The sequence below is a fragment of the Lontra canadensis genome, unplaced genomic scaffold, assembly GCF_010015895.1.
Source record: "Lontra canadensis isolate GAN:19392208 unplaced genomic scaffold, GSC_riverotter_1.0 scaffold12, whole genome shotgun sequence".
Classification (NCBI taxonomy): domain Eukaryota; kingdom Metazoa; phylum Chordata; class Mammalia; order Carnivora; family Mustelidae; genus Lontra; species Lontra canadensis.
This window is the reverse complement of record NW_022631006.1, coordinates 5795158-5818519: the sequence shown is the minus strand read 5'-3', so window position 1 is coordinate 5818519 and position 23362 is coordinate 5795158. Positions and strand designations below refer to the sequence as shown.

The 23362-nt window shown below is 50.9% G+C and overlaps 2 protein-coding genes across 6 annotated transcripts; one reads left to right on the top strand and one right to left on the bottom strand.

Annotated features, from left to right (window-relative positions):
* Positions 1–6038: 6038 nt before the first annotated feature.
* KHNYN (KH and NYN domain containing) lies at positions 6039–22126 on the top strand. Of its 5 annotated transcripts, none has more exons than XM_032856242.1 (8): positions 6046–6181; positions 14402–14622; positions 15468–16585; positions 16721–16851; positions 16937–17033; positions 19839–19946; positions 20154–20255; positions 20780–22126. In XM_032856242.1, exons 1-8 carry the CDS (start codon positions 6073–6075, stop codon positions 21027–21029), a joined length of 2136 nt encoding a protein of 711 aa, XP_032712133.1. In that variant the 5' UTR covers positions 6046–6072; the 3' UTR covers positions 21030–22126. The 5 variants fall into 5 exon arrangements, with proteins under 5 accessions (XP_032712137.1, XP_032712136.1, XP_032712133.1 ...); XM_032856243.1 differs by lacking the exon at positions 6046–6181 and adding an exon at positions 13540–13757; XM_032856244.1 differs by lacking the exon at positions 6046–6181 and adding an exon at positions 13960–14018.
* On the bottom strand, positions 11301–12957 carry CBLN3 (cerebellin 3 precursor). The gene is made up of 3 exons (XM_032856247.1): positions 12298–12957; positions 11879–11998; positions 11301–11532 (listed from the first exon to the last, which is right to left on the bottom strand). The coding sequence occupies exons 1-3, from the start codon at positions 12595–12597 to the stop codon at positions 11335–11337; spliced, it is 618 nt and encodes a 205-aa protein (XP_032712138.1). The 5' UTR covers positions 12598–12957; the 3' UTR covers positions 11301–11334.
* Positions 22127–23362: the final 1236 nt, after the last annotated feature.

Sequence of the window (23362 nt, the reverse complement as noted above, 5' to 3'; positions counted from 1 at the left end):
AATGGAGCTGGTGCCTGTTCTTTTTAGCTGCGGGCTCAGTTCTGGGAGTGGGGAGGGTGGGAGGCAGTCCCAGGCTGACACGCAGAGCTGAAGGCCTGGGCACCATCCACCTGAGCTCCTCTGACCCACGCTCTTATTTCACAGGTGAGGAGACCAGCAACCAGCAGCGACAGGTGGCAGGCCCCACAGCCGTTTTTGCGGCAGAGCTGGGAGGGGGCCGGGGCCAGGCGCTTCCTTGGGCTCGTTCTTTTCCCGCTCTTGGAAGAGCTGGATTAAGGCTGGCATGAAAGAACGGCCACAGAGCTGGCCCCGCTTTGTGGGATTGGAGACAGGATAGATTTAGGCCTGGAGGTTGACTCTGTTTCCACTACCTGTATGATCCGTTTCTCAAGGCCTTGGGTTCCCCATCCGTCTGGTGCAAGGTAACGATTCCCAAGTTATGGGATGGTGCGAGGGTTACATGAAATAATCTGTGCAAAGAGTCTCCTGGGGTTCCGAGTATGGTGTAAACATTCACCTGTTATAGACTGCCTGTTTGAGTCTCCCCAAATTCGTATGTTGAAACCCTAACCCCTAGTAGGATGCTATTAGGAGGTGTTCGATATTGGAGGTATTAGAAGGTATCGGAAAGGCCCTCCGGAGGTATTCAGATTTAGATGAGGTCGTCAGGGTGGAGCCTCCATGGTAGGATTCGTGTCTTTCTAAGAGGAGAAAGAGGCTAGAGGTTGCTCTGTCTCCACATGTGGGGTAAAGTGAGGAGGCAGCCATCTGCGAGCCAGGAAGCGGGCTCTCACCACACACCGGATCTGTCAGCACCTTGATCATCAATGTCTAGCCTCCAGAACCGTGAGAGAGCAATGCCTATAGTGTGAGCCCCCTGCTATGCCATTTTGTTCTAGTAGCCTGAGCTGACTATGCCAACTGCATGCCAGCTAACATTTCTTTTCTCCCTGCCCCTGGACTCTTCAGGTGGCCAAGCTTCCCAAAGTTGGGCCTCTGCTCCTTGCTGCCCTTTTCACCTACCCAAACTTACATCTTTCCTTCTTTCTTTCTCTCTCTTTCTTTTGTTCTTTCAGATTTTATTTATTTTTAGAGAGAGAAAGAGAGAGACAGAAACAGAGATAGAGACAGAGGGGAGAGAAGCAGAAGAGGAGGATCTCAAGCAGGTTCCATGTTGAGCGCAGAGCCTAATGCAGAGCTCGGTCCCAGCACCCTGAGATCAAGACCTGAGCCAAGAGCAACAGCTGGAAGCTTAACTGACCGAGCCACCCAGACACCCAACACCTGCCCAAGCTTCTGTTCAGCACTGGCAGGAGTATGGAGCGGTAGGAAGGAAATGTCCTTTCTGAGAACTCCCCAGTTGGTGTGTACCTTGTCATTCTCTATTTATGGTGCACCTACTATGTGTCAGGCCCCATCTAGGTGTGGGTAGCAGGTAAGGGGAGTGATATGGTCTCTGCCCCTTTGGTATACACACTCAGGTGAGGTCGATGATTCAGGATGATTCAACAAGCAAAGACAGGGCAGGGCAGTAAGAGAGAGTGTGGCAGAGGGGTCTGTGGCTCACATGCTTGTGGTCTCAGCTCACAGGCCATTCAGAGAGGTCCTGGTCTTCCCTGACCCTCTTTGCCAAGAGCAGGGCACACGCTCTCAGTACAGGTCAGCAAGTGAAAGGCTCGGAGCTCCTAGGGGGAGGGCTGATCAGAAAAGTGGCTCAGCGGGGCGCCTGGGTGGCTCAGTGGGTTAAGCCTCTATCTTCGGCTCAGGTCATGATTTCAGGGTCCTGGGATCGAGCCCCGCATCGAATTGGGCTCTCTGCTCAGCAGGGAGCCTGCTTCCCCCTCTCTCTGTCGCCTCTCTGCCTAGTTTTGATCTCTGTCTGTCAAATAAATAAATAAAATCTTGAAAAAAAAAAAAGAAAGGTGGTTCTTCAGAATCCATTTCTACTCCGGATAACTTTAAGTAATAATCATATTTTATCCACATTGGCTTCTGAGCACTCTGATGGTGAGATTTTGCTTCTTCACTGTTGAATGACTTACGAGGTCTGAGCAGGATTTGAGATTCCTCCTCTCTTTGGGGGAGTGAATAAAAAATGTTTGTCTATAGTTGAGCATCATGGGGCATGGTAGACTACCAGTCACTGCTTCTCTCATTTATACCCATCACCGTTTTCCCTTCATCTATGGAGGACCGGCAGGTGGGCTTCCCCAAGTCTCTAGCAGAGAAATTACAAAACAGCCCATATGCAGCTAGTCCCATGACATAACACAAGCTGTAAAGACAAAAAACGTTCCACACTGTATCCCGTTCCCATGTTAAAACTTACAAAAACCAGGGGCGTCTGGGTGCCTTAGTGGGTTAAAGCCTCTGCCTTCGGCTCAGGTTATGATCCCAGGGTCCTGGGATCGAGTCCTACATCGGGCTTTCTGCCCAGCAGGAAGCCTGCTTCCCCCTCTCTCTCTGCCTGCTTCTGTGCCTACTTGTGATCTCTGTCTGTCAAATGAATAAGTAAAATCTTTAAAAAAAAACAACAACAACTTACACAAACCAGCTGGTGAGATGAGGACCCCTCAGCTTTGCTCTACCATGTTTTCTGAGCAACCAGTCACTAAGCCCTTGTGTTCAGGGTAAAAGTGAACACATCTGAATGATAGAAGCTTTGTAACAGGTAAATGGTCCCTATAAAACAAAATATCCTACCTGCCTTTTAAAGTTGCCCAAGAATCCTTGGGACATGCACCAGTTTTAACTTACTGACTGATCCAAATGCTAACAGTCACTTGCATATAGAGAGCCCTTGCTTTGTCCAGGCACCTCCGAAGTGTTTTCCAACACTGTGGAGCAGATCCAGTTTTTTTTTTTCCCATTGTATAGAGGAAGAATGAGGCACAGAGAGGTTAAGTCACAGAAGGTCACGTGCAGCTACTAAGTGAAAAGCTCCTGGGCCACCATCTTAACCGCTACTCCCTGCTTCTCTCATGAGCATACTCGCTTCGTTGCTAGAGCTCCTCCCCACCACCTGCCTTCAGTTTGTGGCTCTCCATCTTTCATTATGGTGTTGTCCAGTGCCAGTTAAGATTTCTCCATTTCAGGCTGGTTCAGGTTAAGATGCTTTACAAACCGAAACAGGTGGATCCAAGAACGATTCTCTTGGTCCTGATAAATGTTGACTTGCAAGCTGTCCTTCCTTTTCTGAGGTGAGATTTTGAATTGCCGCTTGGCCATTTCGCAGTCTGGCAGCCCTGCTGGTGCCCAGAGGCCGGGCCATTTCCTTTCTTTCTTTCTTTTCTTTTTTTTTTTTTTTTAAAGATTTTATTTATTTATTTGACAGACAGAGATCACAAGTAGGCAGAGAAGCAGGCAGAGAGAGAGAGGGAGTGAAGCAGGCTCCCTGCTGAGCAGAGAGCCTGATGCAGGGCTCGATACCAGGACCCTGAGATCATGACCTGAGCCGAAGGCAGAGGCTCAACCCATTGAGCCACCCAGGTGCCTGGTGGCCGGGCCATTTTCAAGGATCAGAGTTCAGGAGGCCCGGCTCCCCCTGCCCCAAACCCACCCTAAGTTCCCGCTTTGCTTTTCCTAGGGGCACCTTTTAAAATAACCACTGAGGGGACGCCTGGGTAGCTCAGTTGGTTAAGCAGCTGCCTTCGGCTCAGGTCATGATCCCAGCGTCCTGGGATCGAGTCCCACATCGGGCTCCTTGCTCATCAGGGAGCCTGCTTCTCCCTCTGCCTCTGCCTGACATTCTGTCTGCCTGTGCTCGCTCTCTCTCCCTCTCTCTCTCTCTGACAAATAAATAAATAAAATCTTAAAAAAAAATAAAATAACCACTGAGAGTTGAGCACATGAACATTTCAGTGACCTCTGGGCCAACCGCCTTATTAATAATAGGTGCTTGTCACCCTGCTCTCTACCTCTGGCTCATTCACCTGTGACTAGGGACAGACAACTGCCCTTTCCTTGGTTTGTTGCAGGCACTCTCACCCCCAGTTCTGGGATTTGTAAGTAATAAATCTTGTGTCTTTCCTTCCTTTGGTGCGTGTACTGAAACTGCACCATCAGTGAAAATGGCCCTGGGGTTTTCAATCCCCTGAGGTGAGAGCTGTGTCCTACTATGTCCCTGTGAGTGGCTTGTGCCTCCAGGCCCACAAGCTGCAGAGGTTTTTTTTTTGTTTGTTTTTTAGGTTTTATTTATTTATTTGACAGACAGAGATCACAAGCAGGCAGAGAGGCAGACAGAGAGAGAGAGGAAGGGAAGCAGGCTCCCTGCCGAGCAGAGAGCCCGATGTGGGGCTCGATCCCAGGAACCTGAGATAATGACCTGAGCCGAAAGCAGAGTCTTAACCCACTGAGCCACCCAGGCGCCCCAAGCTGCAGAGTTTTAATTTAATACACCAGCTCCAGGCCCCCAACAGAGGATGGCACCCCTTTCCCTCAGCTAGAGTCCCTGGTGCTACTTTGTAAACCTCCACGTTCTTGCAGACAGTGAAAACGAAGCAGGAGAGTCTGCAGCGGCTGGACTACCAAGGATCTCAAAAACCACACCAAGAAATGTCTCATTTGAGACTCTCCCCCCATCCCCTACAGGGCTTTAGACGGTGAAGCTCATTTACTAAGATCACTATGGCAGCCCCAGTGTGGAGAATGGGTGGAGGAAGTGAAACTGGAGGCTAAGGGATCGGTTAGAAAGCCTGGGTGGCACCGTCCGTTAAGCATCCAACTCTTGATTTCGGCTCAGGTTATGATCTTAGGGTTGTGGGATTGAGTCCTGCAGCCATCCTGAGTGTGGAGCCTGCTTTTAAGATTTTCTCTCTCCCTCTCCCTCTGCCCCTCCCTCACCTCAAAAAAAAAAAAAAAAAGGTTTTGGGAAACCCTGTCTGGGAGATTGGTAGTTTGAGCCAGCATGGATGGGGAATAGTGGATGGAACCCACGGGTGTAAGTGATTGGCTATGGGGGATAAGAGAGAGGGGAAGACTGAGGATGATGGCTACTGCTGGATTAGGGCAACTGGGAGGTTCCATTTACAGAGAACAGACACACAGAACAAATTTAGGGAGGAAAGACTATCATTTTAGGAGGTTGACTTTAAGGCGGGAAATCCAATGTGTAAGTCTGCAATTTAGGAGGGAGATCGGGAATAGAGAGAAAAAATGTGGAAGCTGTCAGCACATGGATGGGAATTTGAGCTTTTGAGAATGTGTGTCAGGACAGAAGGAATCCTGGGGCAGAATTTTGAGGAAAACCAACATTTAAGTCATGGGCTTAATGTTAACAACTTCACTGTCATTATTCACAAATGTCTGCAGCCCATTTGTACTCTCAAAAACATCTACTTGTCCCCCCACCCCATATACAGTTTCCTCTTCTTCCTCATTGTAAAACTACTGATGTTTAGCTGAGCATAGCTGCCTGGGATAAAGACTCTACTTCCTAGCCTCTCTCCCTGGTCTGGTGTGGCAGGTGTGACTAAACCGTAGCCAATGACATGCAACCGGAATGTGGGGTGCATCTTTCAGAAGCCTTCTGTAAAGCGAACTGGTGGCCCTTTCTTCCTCCTTCCTGGGGGGCTGTAAGGCTGATGTAATGGTAGAGGTAGAGAAGCCTGAAAGAGGAATTGGAGCCTAGGCAGAGAGTGGAGGACAAGCCCAGAAGGCATATAGTCAGGGAAACTGGTGTAGAAATTTCTAGAAGGAGGGTGTGGCCAATAGGGTAAAATGTTAGGGAGAACCTGAAAACCAGAAGGACCAGGAAGTGTCCACTGACTTTAGTGACTCGGAAGTTGTAAGTGACCAGCTGAGAGCAGTTCAGGTGGAGTGGTGAGGCCATAGTTGACTTAAGTGGTGAGAAACTGGTGAGCATAAATATTTGACTCTAAAGAGGAGGGGAGATGACGCCAACTGGCCTCAGGGGCATACAGAGCCAAGGACAACTCTATACCTACAACTATTTCCACACCCATCTTTTCCTCTTTCAGATTTAAGATACTTGAGTCTAGTCAACTGCTGAAGGGAAGGAGTAGAGAGGGAGAGGTTGCACCTATCAGAAAGAAGCAAGGAAAAGAAAAGAGGATGTCTGGAAGAAGTGAGCTCCGTGACTGGTGGATGGAGATGGCTGCCCTGACAAGAAGAGGGACCCGTCTTCTACTGAGCCAGATAGGAGGAAGCAGAGATGAGAATGGTGAGTTTCTAGATGTGGTGGTTGGAAGGGTTCTTGCCTGGTGTTTCTGCTGCTTCTGGGATCGAGGCTGTCTGTTGCTGACAGTGGGGGCAGAGTTGGTGGTGTGAAAGGTTTCAGGAGAGAACAGAGGCTTCAGTTGGATGCTGGGGAGGATGAGGAGAACACCTGGCAGAGGAAACCACAGGAGACCTGCATGGAGGCTTGAGGACCGGGGGTGGCGGGATACCATGAGTATAGATCTACAACTTATCTTTCAGTGGTGAGACTTGCTCTGTTGCAATCTGCTGTCAGGATGTGAGTATAGTGGGGGTGGGACAGCTGGATTCTAGTCTTTGGGTCCTTAAAGTCTGAGGAGTTTTTTGTACTTGGAGAGGAACACTGACCGCCACCTGTGCTTTATTTGTTGTTTAATGTATTTCCCTTGTAAACCTACTTAAGCAAAATCGTCTACACATTTAAACACGATTTATATACCCAATAAATCAAAATCTATGTATTTTACAAATCAAATGACTTAAACATTGATTGTAAACTTAAATCCTCATATTTCGATAGAATCACCAATATAATGTATTAACTTCTCTAAAAGCATGATTTTGGTAAAGCACACACATCTTACAAGGACCATGAAATTTATTACACCTATACTTACACTTATTATAAAGATGGGCTTGCAGACCCAAGAGAGTGATATTCTCTCAGTTTGCATATCCCCCAAAAGAACATTATCTCAGTGCAGATGAAGTTTTGTATTACTAATCAATGAATTCTTGGTTGGGATCAGAGAAGTGGATCTCCTTCTAAAATGACTAAAATCAGAGCCAGTGTTTACCTTGAATAGGGTGAGAGATCCTCAAGCCCACATTTTTTCCACGTGATTAGTGTTATAGCTGGATGCCTTTCCTTTAGATAATGACATCTTTAAGTTTAATGATGAGGATATTCCAAAAATGTCCATGTTCCATGCAGATGTTCCAAAAATGTCCATGCCCTGATTCCTGAAAACTTGATTATGTTTCATAGTAAAATGAACATTTTCATATGTAATTAAGGTTAAAATAGGAAGATTATCTTGTATTACCTGGGTGGGCCCAATCTAATCACATGGTCACTTAAAATCAGAGAACTTTCTTCACTGAAATCAGAGACATGGGTGGGTCATGGAGGTTCATAATGTATGAAGGACTTGGCCAGCATCGTTGCCTCAAAGATGGTGGACCTCAGTCCTACAGCCATAAGGAACTGAACTCTGAATTAGCTTGAAAGTGGATTCTTCTCCTTCAGCAAGGAAGGCAGCCCTTGCTTTCAACCTTATGAAACACCAAATAGAGAATCCAGACATGCTCTGCTGGACTTCTGACCTACAGAAAACTGTGAGATAATGGGTAGGTGCTGTGTTAAGCTGCTGAATGCATGGTAATGTGTTATAGAGCAATGGAAAACCACTACAACAACTGCACTGTCATTATTCACAAATGTCTGTAGCCCATTTGCACTCTCAAAAACATCTAGTTGTCCATCCCCCCCCAACATTGTTTCCTCTTCTTCCTCATTGTAAAATTACTGATGTTTAGCTGAGCATAGCTGCCTGGGATAAAGACTCTACCTCCTAGCCTCTCTCCCTGGTCTGGTGTGGCAGGTGTGACTAAACCAGAGCTAATGACATGCAACCGGAATGTGGGGTGCATCTTTCAGAAGGCTTCTATAAAGCGAACTGGTGGCCCTTTCTTCCTTTTTCCTTCCTGGGGGGCTGTAAGGCTGATGTAATGGTTGGAGTGCAGGGAGCCGGGTTGGGCCATGAGATGGCATGCAAAAGATGGTAGAATGGCAAGAAGAGAAACTCAGCTGTGATGATCATAAAACCGCAGTCCGGCCCTGGACTCTTCATGTGTGCATTCTTTCATGTGAGACAGAAATAATCTTTCTTGGGTAAGCCGTTATTATTTTGGGTTTACTGTTACTACAGTCTCATTGTAATTAGTATTGCAATATGGAGGCTCCCTTTCCCAAGAGATGAAGGATCAGGTTTGAGCTGTGGGCAGTTATCTTTTTAGACGTTGACTAATTCATCATCTAGCAACACACTGTTGGACTCCCTTTTGTCCTAGTTGCAATATATGACCAGATGGTGCCAATCAGCCTTCTTCATTCTTGACACAGTTCCAACCTTCCCTGGAATTACTCAGCGCTCCATGTGTCTACCCCTCCCTACTTATACAAATAAGGAGGAATGAGTGTACCTTATGAGGAGATAAAATACCTACTATTTTCATACTCTCCTACTTATCGGAATTAACTACAAATATGCCATTATATTTGTTCTTTTCCACTTGGTATATTATCTTTTTGCTCATTTTATAGTGACTTTTTCCTCTTTGAATGTCACTCCAGAGTCATGGATTTTAAAAATTCACCTTGTTCTGATTACTTATATTCTTTTTAAAAAAATTTTTAAAGAAGATTTTATTTATTTATTTGAGAGAGAGAGAGTGAGAGAGAGCGAGAGAGAGCACGAGTGGGGCTAGGGGCAGAGGGCTAGGAAGAGGGAGAAGCAGACTCCCAACCAAATGAGGAGCCCGATCCCAGGAACCTGAGATCATGACCTGAGCCCAAGGGAGGTGCTTAACTGATTGAGCCACCCAGGTGACCCTATTATTTTCCTTTTGATGATCAAATTGTCAGAGCATGTCAGGTGGGAGCATTTTAAGATCGATTCCTTTGCCTTTTCAGCTCTACCTTATACAGTTTAACAAGTATCCTTGCTTTTTGTCATTAACAACATGTTCCAGGGAACAACAACACGTTCCAGGCCTAGAGTTATTTAAGACATGGAACTATTTATTCTCCAAGGAACACTGAGTTCTATTTATTTACTAAAGATTTTTTATTTTTATTTATTTATTTTTTAAATATTTTATTTATTTATTTATTTGTCAGAGAGAGAGAGAGAGAGCGCGCGCACAAGCAGGCAGAGAGGCAGGCAGAGGCGGAGAGAGAAGCAGGCTCCCTGCCGAGCAAGGAGCCTGATGTGGGACTCAATCCCAGGACCCTGGGATCATGACCTGAGCTGAAGGCAGCAGCTTAGCCCACTGAACCACCCAGGCGTCCCAAGATTTTTTATTTATTTATTTATTTTATTTGTTTATTTATTTTTTTTAAGATTTTTTATTTATTTATTTGACAGACAGAGATCACAAGTAGACAGAGAGGCAGGCAGAGAGAGAGAGAGGGAAGCAGGCTCCCTGCTGAGCAGAGAACCCGATGCGGGACTCGATCCTAGGACCCTGAGATCATGACCTGAGCCGAAGGCAGCGGCTTAACCCACTGAGCCACCCAGGCGCCCCAAGATTTTTTATTTTTAAGTAATCTCTATACCCAATGTGGGGCTTGAACCTACAACCCTGAGATCAAGGTTCACATGTTTCATTGACTGAGTCAGCCAGGCGCCCTGCTCCCTGAGTTATTTATCTAATTTAACTAATTAATTAATTAATTAATTATATTTTAAAGATTTTATTTATTTATTTGAGAGAGAGAGAGAGAGGGTGCCAGCACAAGTGGGTGAAGGGGCAGAGGGAGAAGCAGACTCCCTGCTAAGCAGGGAGCCTAAGGTAGGGCTCGATCTCTGGACCCTGGAATCATGACCTGAGCAGAAGGCAGCCACTTAATTAACCAGCTGAGCTACCCAGGTGCCCCTCCCCTGTGAGTTATTTTAAAGGTGAATAATATTTGAGGCAAAGATCCAAGGGTTAAGAATGCGTATCAGATTTTTCCTGATGTTGTTTCTAGGCTACTTTCATGACAACATTTGAGAAAGTTATTTCTTTTGAAAACCACAAATTCACATTGGTATTTCCTATTTAAGTCAAGCATTGCTAACATCCTTTTTTATTTGACTCGAATATACAATCTTACATTTATCTTCTCAGCCACATACCTGCTTGTAGCCTGTAACCCCTGATCCAAATCGTAATGGCATCTTGTCTCTTCAGGGATCCTGCAGTTTCTCATTGACCATCATTCTCTAGTTGCTTTACGGAAAGTTTCATCCATGCTGGGAGAGTGGGACAGCATGGTAAGACAGAGAGATTTCATAATATCCGCAGGAGAGTGGTTGAAGGGATGAATCATAGCATCCAAGACAAGAGGAAGTTTAAGAAAGGAGGACAAGACAGCACAAATCAGGAGAAAGAAGAGAGGCGGAGGGAGCGTCTGGAACAGCTGCAGGAAGGTCGCTGAGACAGCCGGGAGGTGACGGTCAGAGTGTAGAGTGCTTGATGTTCAGATCGCAAAGGTAGAGCAGTTCTAGGAGGTGGCCTTGTCATTGACACATTCCATGCCTGGAGATCTACACTTGCTCACATGTGACTTTCTACCCCTACCTCCAGCCATCTAAGGAAGTTCAGTACACCGACTCTTGGCTAGAGTGAACACATACACTCCATGTTTTGGATGGGGAGGGGAGGGCCAGAGTCCATCCGGGACCTGGCCCAGATGGATACCCAGGTTCACTGCCTGCTGGCTGCCCCTATGTAAATGAAACACATATACTCTTTTCAGGCTGGGCACATGCCCTTCCTGACCCACCAGCTATAGGCTCCAGGCTATGGTCCTCCCCACACTTCTGCTGGTGGCTAAGCCTCCTACCCTAGCCCACATGGTGCTGGCTCAGCTTCTGATTGTGCTGGCCAAGATCCGTGATGCTGGCACACCTCATAGGAAGAAGCCTGCAGGGTACACTGAGGCTGGTCCATCTGGGCCGCAGTGGGGGCCTGTCAGTCTCACCTGGGCCACCTGTCCCTAAACAGCACTGAGTGGAGAGCTGGGGGTGGAGGAACAGGACAAGCAGAGTCTGCAAAGCAGCACAGGTCTCCCTACCTGGCAAACCTGCGGGCACAAAGTGCTGCAGTGGGAGACTGGGGGTGGGAGGAGAGGTCGGAGGGGCCAGGTCCTCAGACACCGCAGATCTACTCTTCACTCTTCACCTTGGGCGTTAGGGACAGGGTCCCATGCAAGAAAGTAGAATACAGGCAGACAGAGGGAGCCCTTCTCCTACCCCCAAAGATGCTGCTTCTGGGGCAAGAGAGGGCAGAGAGCAGAGGTTAGAGGTTAGAGTCAGGGGTTAGAGTCCGATCCTTGAAAAGCTTGAACCTCTAGAGTGGGAAAATGAGGAAGCCAGAGAAGCTTGAATATTTCCAGCCACCCAGCAGGTTCCCCCGGCGCAGGCGTAGGGACACCCGGTCCCCCGGGTCCAGGGGCAGTAACACAGAGCTGGTGGCTGCCTCTCGAGTCACGTCAGGGTCGTTGGCAAAGGCTGAGATGACAGGCCAGGTGTTCAGCATCAGGCTTACCTGGGGAGGTGAGCCCAGTTAGAATTTCTCCCCAGCCCTTGTCCCAAGACCTCCACTTTCCCAAGGGCTTCTTCTTTCCTCCAGCCCTCAAGGGACTCTGTAATCTTGGGAACTTGGAGCTCAGTGCACTCTTGTGGGAGGGCTGAGAGGTGGCCAGTGCTGGCCTCTACCTCCTCCACACTCTCTGCTGGCTGCTATTTTCCTCCCTTGCTCCTGCCACCCCCCCCAACCCCCGACACACACAGGTCAATGGAGGGTCTGCCTAGGAGTCACAGCTGGACTCCACTTATTCCATTTCCCTCCCCTCCCCTCCTGAGCCAGGACAGGGCCCTAGCACACAGGTCACCTGGACAGTTTGGCGGTTGTACACCTTCACCACATGGAATCGGAAGCTATAGACACCACGGACAGGGGCCACGAAGGAGCCTGAGGCCCGGTCAAAGCCACCACCCTCATTTACCAGGACCTGTGGGAAGCAGACTCTATTGAGTGGGGATCAGAGAAACTATTGGGTTGTGGGGAGGGGTAGTTAGTTAGGAAAAGAAGGGGTGGCAAGTAGACAAGAACAGGAGGAAGGCATGAATTCAAAGGAAAGGTGAGAAAGGGCAAGGAGGTATGTAGGTAGGAATGTAGGGAAGGGAGATGGGCAGTGGGGCTGAGGAGCACCTGGTCACACAGTAGGGGGTTTTTCCTTAAGAGCAAAGTGGGTTTGGGCAGTTGATCCCAGGTCCTTACAGGTCATCTGGACAAGGGTAGGGGGATTACCTGGTCAAAGTAGATGGCCCCACTGGTGCCATTGCTGATCTCTCCTGCTGGCTCATGGTGGTGGCTTCGGACTGCGGCAAATGCCACTCTTCCCGGGGGTGCCTCTCCTAGGGCTGCTCCCCCAGGGCCCCCTGCAGCAGCTCGGCCAGGCTCACAGACCACCAGGCACTCACCCTCCAGGAGGACAGGCTCTGCCCCCTCTTGGGCCCACCCGCACCCTAGGATCAGAAGCATCAGGGCCAAGGGCAGCCAGGGGCTGGAGAGGAGACCTGGTGGCCAGTGTCGCTTGGCTCCCAGCATTGCTGACTGGCTCTGTGACCCACAGGTCCTCCTTGTCTTCTGCCCCCTCTCAGTGTTCCTTTCAGTTCCCTCTTCCCGTGGACTCTCACTACCTCTCACCCTGTTCTTTAGCCCTCTCTCTGGGTCTTACTGTTCCCTGGTCTCAGCATCCCTCTCTCCATACCTCTCTGTGCCCCACAACTCTGTCCTGCCTCTCTCTCCCGCTGTCACTGCAGTTCCCTCCTCCTTGGCAGGGCATGAAGTGACAGCAGCAGTTGGGCTGGAGGAGGGAGAAGAGGGATGAAACAGCCAGACAGGAAGGCTACAGACAGAACCCAGGGCAGCCCCTCTGGAGAGCACTAAAGGCTGCGTCTGGGACGACGGAGAACTTCCGTCTGTTCGTAATGTGAGAATGTGAGAATGTGAGTTCCTGTAGGTGCGTAAGTGCCTGTGTGCCCAAGACAGCCCTACAGCCCCCTCTTTCTCCTTGTTCCTGCCCTCTTCAAAATCCCCCGCTAGTCAACAGCCCACTCAGCGGCTCCTTCCGGCTGTTGGACGAAAGCCAGAGCCCTATCTTTTCCTTACAATTGTTTTGGTGGAAAGTGCTTGAGCCAACGGTGTCAGTATCTTGTGACCGTGGGCCAGTCTCTTTCTCTCCTTAGTCTTCCGTATCTTCATCCGAAAGTAAAGGATGAGTCCCTTTTAAGGCCTTCTTCACTTCCAGCTCTCAACGAGTGGCTCCTCTCTCCCTAAAAACAGCTGCTCAGAACGAGCTGGAACCCAGACCCAGGGGAGAGACTAGCCCATCCGACAGGCTGGGATGCGGAGCTGAGGGAGAAACCTACAGGCGAGTGGGCGGGCCGGAAGGCGGAGCCGTGGGCGGGCCAGGGAGGAGCCCGGCGGCAGGCGCGCGCTAAGGCCGGGAGCCAGCCCAGAGCGGGGTGGGGTCTGGCTGACTCCACCCCCGGCCAGGAAGTGACTCAAAAAACTGTTCGAGATGTGGAGAAGACAGGTCCCAGTTGGGTGAGGGCTTCGAGAAGGCCCGCCCAGATTCGGCCCCCCACCCCGGCTCCGTGGCCCCCCAGCTCTTCTCCGCTGGGTCTGGGGCGCGGGCGAAGCTGGAGCGGGCAGGCACCGAGAGGCGCCGGCGGGCCTGAGGCCGAAGCGGGCTGCCGAGGCGGGTAGGCGCACTCTCCCCCGCGCCCGGGCGGGGGGAGCCAAGTCCGAGCCCCAGTACAGAGCGCGGCCGGGGGGAGGGACGGCAGTGGGCGGTGGCGGCCGGCGGCTGTGGGCGGTACCCGGCCTGGCGCGGGTCCCCGGGTGGGGCCGTAGAGCGACCGAGAGGAACGGCGGACAGCGGATGGAGGGAGAGAGGTGGGAGGGGCTAGAACCTTGGAAATGGCAGACTAGGGACTCCGGAGGACATCCCAGTTCAAGCCTCGGTGAGGATTCGTCTTTAAGAGGCTAGTTTGGACCCGGAGACTGTAGAGACTTGAGGAGAGAGACTGTTTTGTCATCTATCCACTTCTGGCCTCCAGACCGAGCTGGAGGCGCCCCCCACCCCGCCACTCTTCCTGCTTAGGGCCGTGGCCAGCCTTTTCCAGAGGCCAGATGCCCATCCCCAACAGGCAGTCTTGGTTGCCCATTACTTTCTTTCGGAGAGAAGACCCGGTTCCGGATAATGTGACGTTCCCTTCCTCGATGGACCCAGGGTGTTCGCTAGATCGATAACTAGGTGCGACCTGTTGATAGCTAGTGTAGGCTGGGAGACCACAGTTTAGGTTGAGCGGGCGAGGAGGCTCTGAGCTGCCTTCCTTCCTTCCAGGGCTGGGTGGCCAGGCAGCCATGCCTATCTGGGGGGCTGGCTCCCCGTCCCCTGACCGCTTTGCCGTGTCTGCGGAGGCCGAGGACAAGGTGCGGGAGCAGCAACCCTACGTGGAGCGCATCTTCAGTGTGGGGATGAGTGTCCTCCCAAAGGACTGTCCTGAGAACCCTCACATCTGGCTGCAGCTGGAGGGCCCCAAGGAGAACGCCAGCAGAGCCAAGGTGAACACCCCTGTCTGCCCTTTCAGGGAATAACGACTCCCTCCCCTACAGGGAGGCAGAGGAGTGGAGGGCCTGCTGGGGAGGATCTCCACTCACTCCTTGGTTGTCTTACTGGCAACCTCAGTGACTCTAAACTTAGAGGGACTTTGCAAATAGTATTTCTGTGGAGTTTTGGTTTCGTTTCAGCCTTGGTGAGCCAGGTTCTGCCACGACTTAGAGACAGGTGATTGCGTTGGAATCAGTTGTGCTGTTTGGGAGACTGGAGATAATCCAGTTGGGCAGGCAGGCCCCACCAAGGAATTCACTGGGGGAGGGGAAGCCAGGCCACATTGCTTCCTTGGGTCAGAGGTTGCAGTACAGCTCCATCAGCTACCAGCCCTGTGCAGAGTCTCCTGTTTCCTTATTTAAGAAATGTGAATAATAGCAATGTCTACCTCATTGGCTTATTGTGAATGAGATAAAGCATGAGCTCAGCAAAAGTTAGCAATGACAGTCATTATGATGGAAATATTATCACACATGCAAGCGTAAATATTCAGAGAGACAGCCTTGTTAATTATAATCAGTTAATTATAATAGTATCTTAAATTGAGCCAAGTTCTAAATGGAAATATTAGCCATAGACTATCAGCTGAAAAAGGAAAGGAGTAGATTCTTGATTCCTTTAATCCTCACCTTTGTCAGGATCTATGGATCTCCATTGCTCTGTCCAGGCATCTTGGAGCTCAGGGTGGAGTGCGATGGGCTTGAAGAAGCTACTGGGCCATGTAGAATTCCAGCAGTCTCTTTTTTCTCTATTGCCTCACCCCCCTCCCCTCACCTGCCGCCCTAAATTTCTCTCCCAGGAGTTCCTGAAGGGTCTTTGCAGCCCTGAGCTGCAGGATGAAGTCCACTACCCTCCCAAACTGCACTGCATCTTCCTGGGAGCCCAGGGCTTTTTCCTTGATTGCCTGGTCTGGAGCACATCAGCCCACCTCGTGCCAGGGCCCCCCGGTTCGCTGATGGTCAGTGGCCTGACCGAGGCCTTCGTCATGGCTCAGAGCAGAGTGGAGGAGCTGGTGGAGCGGCTGAGCTGGGACTTTCATCCGGGGCGATCGCCTGGAGCCTCGCAGTGTGCCGGAGTGCCAGGAGACTTCTCTGCCCTGCTGCAGCCCTATGGGGATTCCCACACACAGGCCCTGCTGCGGTTGCCCCTGGCTGTCCAGGAGGAACTGTTGAGCCTGGTGCAGGAGGCAGCCAGGGGGCAGGGGCCCCAGCCACGGCCCCCCTGCGGCAGGGGGAGCCCAGACCCACTGGGTGCTCAGTACCAGGGCGTCAGAGCTTCCTTGAGTGAAGGCAGGGAGTCCCTGGACCCTGGACCTATGGGGTGGCAAGAGTCAAGAGGAGAGAGACAGATTATGGAGAAGGAGGGAGGGAAGCAGGGTGGTCCCAGGGAGATGGAAGTGGGGTGGAAGGAGCTGCCTGGGAAAGAGGTCTGGGAGAAAGCAGGAGCCTTCAGATCACAGTCAGGAGGGGGAGCGGTAGGGCAGTTAGGGCCTTTCCTGACAGGGAAGGGCCTGGGCAAGGAGGGGGTGCCTCAGGACAGGGGAAGGTCAGTCTGTGTCCAGGGTGAGCCTCCTATTGCACAGGGCCCCTGTCAGAGGGCAGCTCAGCCCCGGGGAGCCTCCCTCCTCCAGCGGCTCCACAACGGGAAAGCCTCGCCTCCAAGGGTGCCCAGCCCTCCCCCTGCACCCGAGCCCCCGTGGCACTGTGGAGACCGAGGAGACCGGGGAGACAAGCAGCAGGTCGTGGCACGAGGTCGTGGGTCTCCATGGAAACGAGGCACGCGTGGGGGCAACTTGGTGACCGGCACGCAGCGTTTCCAGGAGGCCCTGCAGGACCCTTTCACTCTGTGCCTTGCCAATGTGCCCGGCCAGCCAGACCTCCGTCACATTGTCATTGATGGCAGCAACGTGGCCATGGTGTGAGTACCTGGTGGGCCTGAGGTTCCTGGGGGCGGGGTTCGGGGCATGGTCTGAGCGGTGTTCCTGAACCCGGGGATGTGTGCTGAGCGGCCCCTCCTCTGTGGCCCCGGAGCGCTGACCCCTTCCCACTGTAGGCACGGCCTCCAACACTACTTCTCCAGCCGGGGCATCGCCATTGCTGTGCAGTACTTCTGGGACCGGGGCCACCGGGACATAACTGTCTTTGTGCCTCAGTGGCGCTTCAGTAAGGATGCCAGGGTCAAAGGTGAGTTGGGCCTGGTCTTTTGTAACCTGGGATAGGCCCCGCTTCAGCCCAAGGATAACCCTGTTGTGCGCCTGTGTTTCTCTAGAGGGCCACTTCCTGCAAAAGCTGTACTCCCTCAGCCTGCTCTCCCTCACTCCCTCCCGGGTCATGGATGGCAAGAGGATCTCCTCCTATGATGATAGGTACTCAATTCTCTCCTGGCCCCTGTCTTGAGATTCCAGGAACACAGTAGGGGAACTGAGGGAGAGACAGAAGCCCCCCCCCCCACCCCTTGTGCTGTCTCTTAAGCCGGGTAGCGGGAAGATGGCCAGTCGTTCCTCCGTGTACCTGTATAAATGGGTCAGTAGACCTGCCCCACAGGCGTGATGAGGCAGATGGTGGAAAGCTGCATTTGCCTGTTCATTCATTTCTCGTTCTTCAAACTGAATGCTGCCTTGGATTTATGGAGTGCCTTCCTGTCTAGAAAATACTAGGTTAATGGAAAGCTGGGAAAGCTGGTAATGTAAGTAACTGACAGGTACCTTCTGACAGCCCACATTTCCAAACAGGTAGAGAAATTCCCAGCATTCGGGAAGTGCCAGGGTATATGTTCAAAATCACAAGTCAAATGAAGAGACACAAGAGGCTCTTTGCTCAGAGTATACAAAACACATCTGACAGAAATAGCACTGGACTTAGAATTGGAAGATCTGAATTTGAGCTCCAAGTTGTACTGTTCATTGACTCTGCCTGTGGACCAGACTCTTAGGGGTCTGACCTCTTTGTCTCAGGGTCCTCTTCATTTGGTCACCCTCCTTGTGAATATCAAAAGGAGCTAAGGGATATGCTTGCCTCATTCAAGGTGCTTGGCAAGTGTACAGTGATATTCTTTAACTGTTCATGGACCCAATCAAGTGTAGCAGTGGGTCTCATCTCTGTCATACAGAACCGCAGACATAGGTTAACTCTCTCGACCAAGGCTATTACGTGGCAAAGGAAAAGTGAGATCTTAAAGCTGCCAAATTGTTTAAATGAAAAATGCAGGGCACGTTCCTTTCCCAAGGGACACACACAGTGGGAAAATGGGCAGATTTTAAAGATTTTATTTATTTATTTTAGAGATAGGGAGAGAAGGGGTAGGGGGTGTGGAGGGGAGGAGCAGAGGGAGAGGGACAAGAAGACTCCATATGGAGCACAGAGCCCAACGTGGGGCTCCATCCCGTGACCCTGAGATCATGACCTGAGCCGAAATCAAGAGTTGGATGCTTAACTGACTGAGCCTCCCAGGCGGTCCAGAAATGGGCAGATTTTAAAAGATAATTAACCAATAAAAAAATTTTACAAGTGCTTTATTCTCAAGGATTTTCAGTTTTAGAGGAAAATACTAGTTTTGAAACTCTAGTGATTATATCTTTTGTCTTTTCAAATACTTAACGTTTTCTCCCTAACAAGCAAATGGTATTCTATAAAAAGGCAGTTCACTTTCTCCCAATGCTCTTCTGTTTTATGTCTAGATTTCACAGATTATCCAAGATATGGAACCTTTCCACAGCAGCATTGACACAGAATTGAAACTGAAGAGCAAGTCAGTTGTAATGAATTTTAAAGGCACGTGTCTGTACAGTTACGTAGGTCCCAGTAGGCAGACAGCCCGATGCGAATTTGGAATTTTGTCTGGTTACAGTGAACGACACAGTGGTGCATGGCCCAGGCCTACTGAAGGGGTGGGTGCTGAGCAACAGATGAAGTAACACCATAGTAAAAAACCCTTAACCTGCAAGTGGCTTTTGCATATCTTCTGATACCATGTACTTTGTATGTTATCTCCTTCATTTGTTTCCCAGACAGAAACTCAGAGCCAGACACCTGTTACACTGAATCCTGACTACTAGTCTCCTGTATGCCACACTGTCTTTCAAATACTGCCTGCTTATTTAGCACCTAGCAGTAGGCACGTGGCCTGCAGAAGGAGGTGGGGATGCTGGGATTAGGGAAGGCCTGATCATGACTTGAGAGCCCACACCAGCCCCAAACCAAACACAGTGGCAACCTGGAGGAAAGGGAGCCCCCTTCTTGTGGGGGTTTTCTGGGAAGGGAGGGATTTGCCAGTTTTTTGTTGATTGAGGACGGGCTGGGCTGGGCTGCATCGTTTGGTTTCTAGACCTGTTAAAAAGGACCTCCATCCACTGCCTCATGAGTCCCATCCTAGTCTTGTGGGAGCAGAATACTAAATTGGGGGCTCAGCCATCTCTTTTTAAAAAAAGTTTCCTGGTGATTCTGTTCATCAGTGAGGTTAGGGAAGCACCTCCAGATGGAGGCAATAGTTTGAGAAACTTGGTGACAGTCAGCACAGGTCATATTTGGAGAATGGAGTGTTATCTGATCATTGATTTTGGCAAAGTTGAAAGTTCATTAGGAATACCAGAAGAGAGAAGGCTGTAAGGGTGGCTCGAGCTGGGTTCTAGAAGGCCCTAGCTGCCAGGCCTGGGCATGTGACTTTACTCTGTAGATAAAGGGCAAGCAGGGGAGAGATTTGTTTAAGGGAAGGTAGGAGAGACTGGAATGTGGTAAATGGTTGGGGTCAGGGGACTCCCTTGTCAGGAGGCTATGGAGTCTCTCAGCTTTAGTGTCTGAATAGCTAAGGGTAGTGGTAGCACTGGAAAGGAAGGGGCAGAGTGGAAGGCTTTTCAGAGGAGAACATGATGGATTTCTGACTCACTGGTCAGGTAGGGTGGAAGAAGACAGGGCTGGAGCCAGATCGTACTGTTTCTCACTAATGAGGCACAAAGTGTTGGGTGGAGGGGTTGCTATTGGGACACCACACTGGACTCCTCTTTCTTTCCTCTCCAACCATGGCACCTGAATCTGGCAGTCACCTGGTGGCTGGGTCAAGGTGAGGTGGGGGACCAGATCTCCATCCCCAGAAGTGGGTTATGGGAGCGGATAATACTCTTTAGGGTTGGGGCCCTTGGAGAATCCCAGAACGGCTGCTGTGATTTTTGAGACAGGTTCATGGTGAAGCTGGCTGAAGAGACTGATGGGGTCATTGTCTCCAATGACCAGTTCCGGGACCTGGCGGAGGAGTCTGAGAAGTGGATGGCAATCATCAGGGAGCGGTGAGGGAGCCCTCCCCTGGGAACAGGGCGTGTACGCAGACCTTTCTCTAAACCACTTCTGCTCTGCCACCTGGTGAAGACTCTGGGAAGGGGCTTGATATGGTCCTGAAGGAAGGTGGCTAGTAGTTTTCTGGGGGTGCTGGTATCAGCTGTCCGGGAGGTTCATCAGGGCCCCTCTGTGACCGTACATTCTCTTTCTGCACCCAGCCTGCTGCCTTTCACTTTTGTGGGAAACCTCTTCATGGTTCCTGATGACCCGTTAGGGCGAAACGGCCCCACGCTGGATGAGTTCCTAAAGAAGCCAGTCAGGTAATGTCCCAGATTGTCCTAGGCAGCCCCCAGCCCTGGCCCTCTGCAGGGGCATTGTAGACTTGGGGGCAGTGTGACCTCATCTGGGCCAGCTTACTTCTCTACTGGTTTGGTTGCTATGGGCTTGGCCTTTAAGTGTTTCGGGGAATCCTGACTTAGGCCTTCCTGGCTGGGAGGAGAGCTCCCCTCCTCCCCTCTCCTAACCCGTATTTTTGGTGGATTATTTGGAATGTGGTTGCTTTTGCTTATAGCCAGTTTTATTCCGCACACCCTCTGCTGGGCCATTAAGTAAGTGATCAATGTATGAGACTAGAACTAGGTCGTAATAGCCACAGGCTTCACCTTCCTGGTTCTCAAGGAAATGGGCTTCTCCCCTTCAGAAGTGGCTTGATGCTGCCGCTCAGTGGTCAGCTTGGGGAACTTCAGGTCCCATTCCCACTCCAAAGCCAGAAATAGGCCCACTGAACTCTCGCTTCCCTCCAGGATGCTCATCGGCTCTTTGTGCTCTCTCTGCTTCTTCCCAGGGCACAGGGGTCTTCTGAGGCTCAGAATCCTTCCAGGGGCTTCGCAGAACCTGGTCAGCAGCAGCAGGGGAGAGAAGAGGAGGAAAAAGGCAGTGGCATCCGGAAGACCCGGGAGACTGAGCGGCTTCGGCGCCAGCTGCTCGAGGTGTTTTGGGGCCAGGATCACAAGGTGGACTTCATCCTGCAGCGGGAGCCGTACTGCCGGGACATCAACCAGCTCTCAGAGGCCCTGCTGAGTCTCAACTTTTGAGCCTCACTTGCCTGACTGACTGCCTGCTATCCAGTGAGCTTCAGCCTGTCCCAGCTTAGCTGTTTCTGTGAGGGTCCTTGTGCTGCTCAGACCCTGACCTAGACTCACTCTGAGTTGGTGGGACTTGATCTCATCTTGAGTCAGGACCTCAGGTAGCTCTCAAGAGATTCTGCTCAGCCTTAAGTTCTCAACCTTGCCATAGCACAGGGTTTCTGTAGGGAGTGGGGGCCTGCTGGGAAGAGCAGGTCCTGGAGATGGGGACTGCTGGCTCCTCCTTCAAACTCAGTTGGGGATGGAGGTTTGGGGGCTGGGGAACGAAGAGCAGGTGGCAAGGAAGTAAAGTCTTTCCTCCCCCTGGCTGTGGCTCTGGATGCCAGAGAGACCGGTTGCTTCCCAGGCCTGGCTGGGCTCCTGGGTGCATCGAAGGGAATGCTGGGCCCTTGGGAGACTAGTGTTACGGGGTCTGGGTCACACTGGGGGAGCAGGGAGCTGGTGGAGAAGGCAGAGGGAGACTTGGTTTCGGGTCTCAGCTATGTCTGTCTGTGACCTTGAAGGAACTGCTTGGCCTTTACTTCTGCCTGTAAATCAGGGGTAAAAATGCTGGCTGGGAAGAGAAATGAGAACATAGGGGAAAGCTCCTCAGAGGAAGGGTATCCGCATCAAGTCTCAGGTGTGTCTGTCTGTGGCTGCACAGGCTGCCTAACCAAAACCTCACTTTCCCAGAGCTGAGGACCCTGTGTCCCCAGGGCCCAGGCCCTAGATTGTAACACTGGGTCCTCGGTACCATATGCCCTATAATGGCTGCATCCCCTTTGGGCAACACCCTGAATCCATATTTACAAAACAGTTAATTAGGGGTGACTTTGCATTACCAAAATACTCTCAGGGTTCCTATAAACGGCAGCTCTCCTGTTGCGTTCAAGTGTTTACAGATGAGCGAATGTGTCAGAAAGTCCCCGGTTAGATGCACTTGCCGAAGTGTTGAGCGTTCACCAAACTGATGAAGCCATGCTCTCCAAGGACAATGTTAATGTGATCTGACCCCAGCATTTTCTCTACAGAACACATATGTGGCATAAAGTGAGCCCCACTTCTGCTTTGTGTGTGTGTGTGTAGGGGGATGGGAGGGTTTTTAGAGGCTGTATCACGATGAACCATTATCTGGAAAATGAAAACTGAAGAGTCCCAAGTTGGAAGGAAGGTACCTGACTGGCCACCAGATCAACCACTGTCACACAAGGACATTGCCTCTCAATCCTGATGCCTACATCCTGCCCTTTGTCTCCCCCCCCCGTCCAAGATTTTATTTGACAGAGAGAGAGTACAAGCAGGTAGAGGGAGAAGCAGGCTTCCCCTGAGCAGGGAGCCCAACATGGGGCTCGATCCCAGGACCCAGGGATCATGACCTAAGCCAAAGGCATCGGCTTAACCGATTGAGCCACCCAGGTGCCCCTCCTGTCCTTTATCTGCTTAAAGTCTTGCGCAGGGAAACTGACTACCCCTAGTTCACACAGTCATCTGTGGACAGCACTGGTCAGTAGACCTTCCTTGGGTGCAGCCCCCAAATATGGTTTTCTGTTACTTCTATGCTTGAGGCGGGTCATTCCCTCAGGAATAATACAGAGCCTGTCAACTTCCTAAAGAGCTCAAGACCAGATAAAGAAGTAGGGCAGGTGCCCCTGAATTCTGTGCTGTCTGGGCTCTGTGACAAGTCCCTGGACATGGTCCTTTCCAGGCTGTGACTTCTCAGGCACAGCGAGCTGACTACTGCCACCTCAGTTCTTTGTTCCAGCAACCAGTGTGGGGAGCTGGGTGATGCTGGAGTCTGTGGGTCCCAGTGTCTTCACCCCTCCTCCCCATTGCTACTTCGTACCACTAGCCTGTATTGACCTGAGCTGGGGGCAGGTGTGTTGGAAACTAGTTAGGGGGTGACGGTGACTCAAAGACAGCCCACAGTCCTCTGGGAAGAAAGGAGACTGGTTAATATGGCCCAAACTGGGTGTTAGGGCAACTGCTGGTTCCAAGTGGCCGCAGTCAGATGAGAGGCAAGTCCTCAGTTTCTTATAGACAGGGACGTTGGCTTTGTCCTACTGCAGCTTGATGACCCAGGACTCGCATGTGATTGCTTTATTAATTCACTGCTGTTCAGTGACAGACTGAAGGCTGTTCTAGACTGTGGCCTTGTCTCTTCCTCTGATGGCACCCTAGTGGGACTATGTGGACAAGTATGCAGGGACCACAGAACCCACTGTTAACAGATCATCATTTTTCTCATTTTCTAGTCTCCACCTTTATCGTTAACCTCATACCCCAGATTTGTTACCAGCTCTTGG

Coding starts and splice junctions, on each gene's coding strand:
- KHNYN (XM_032856242.1), top strand. CDS start 6,073: ATGTCTGGAAGAAGTGAGCTCCGTGACTGGTGGATGGAGATGGCTGCC. Junction 16,852..16,936: donor TAAGGATGCCAGGGTCAAAG/GTGAGTTGGGCC, acceptor GTGTTTCTCTAG/AGGGCCACTTCCTGCAAAAG. Junction 20,256..20,779: donor TTCCTAAAGAAGCCAGTCAG/GTAATGTCCCAG, acceptor GCTTCTTCCCAG/GGCACAGGGGTCTTCTGAGG.
- CBLN3 (XM_032856247.1), bottom strand. CDS start 12,597: ATGCTGGGAGCCAAGCGACACTGGCCACCAGGTCTCCTCTCCAGCCCC. Junction 11,999..12,297: donor GGGCCATCTACTTTGACCAG/GTAATCCCCCTA, acceptor TGCTTCCCACAG/GTCCTGGTAAATGAGGGTGG. Junction 11,533..11,878: donor ACAACCGCCAAACTGTCCAG/GTGACCTGTGTG, acceptor TCACCTCCCCAG/GTAAGCCTGATGCTGAACAC.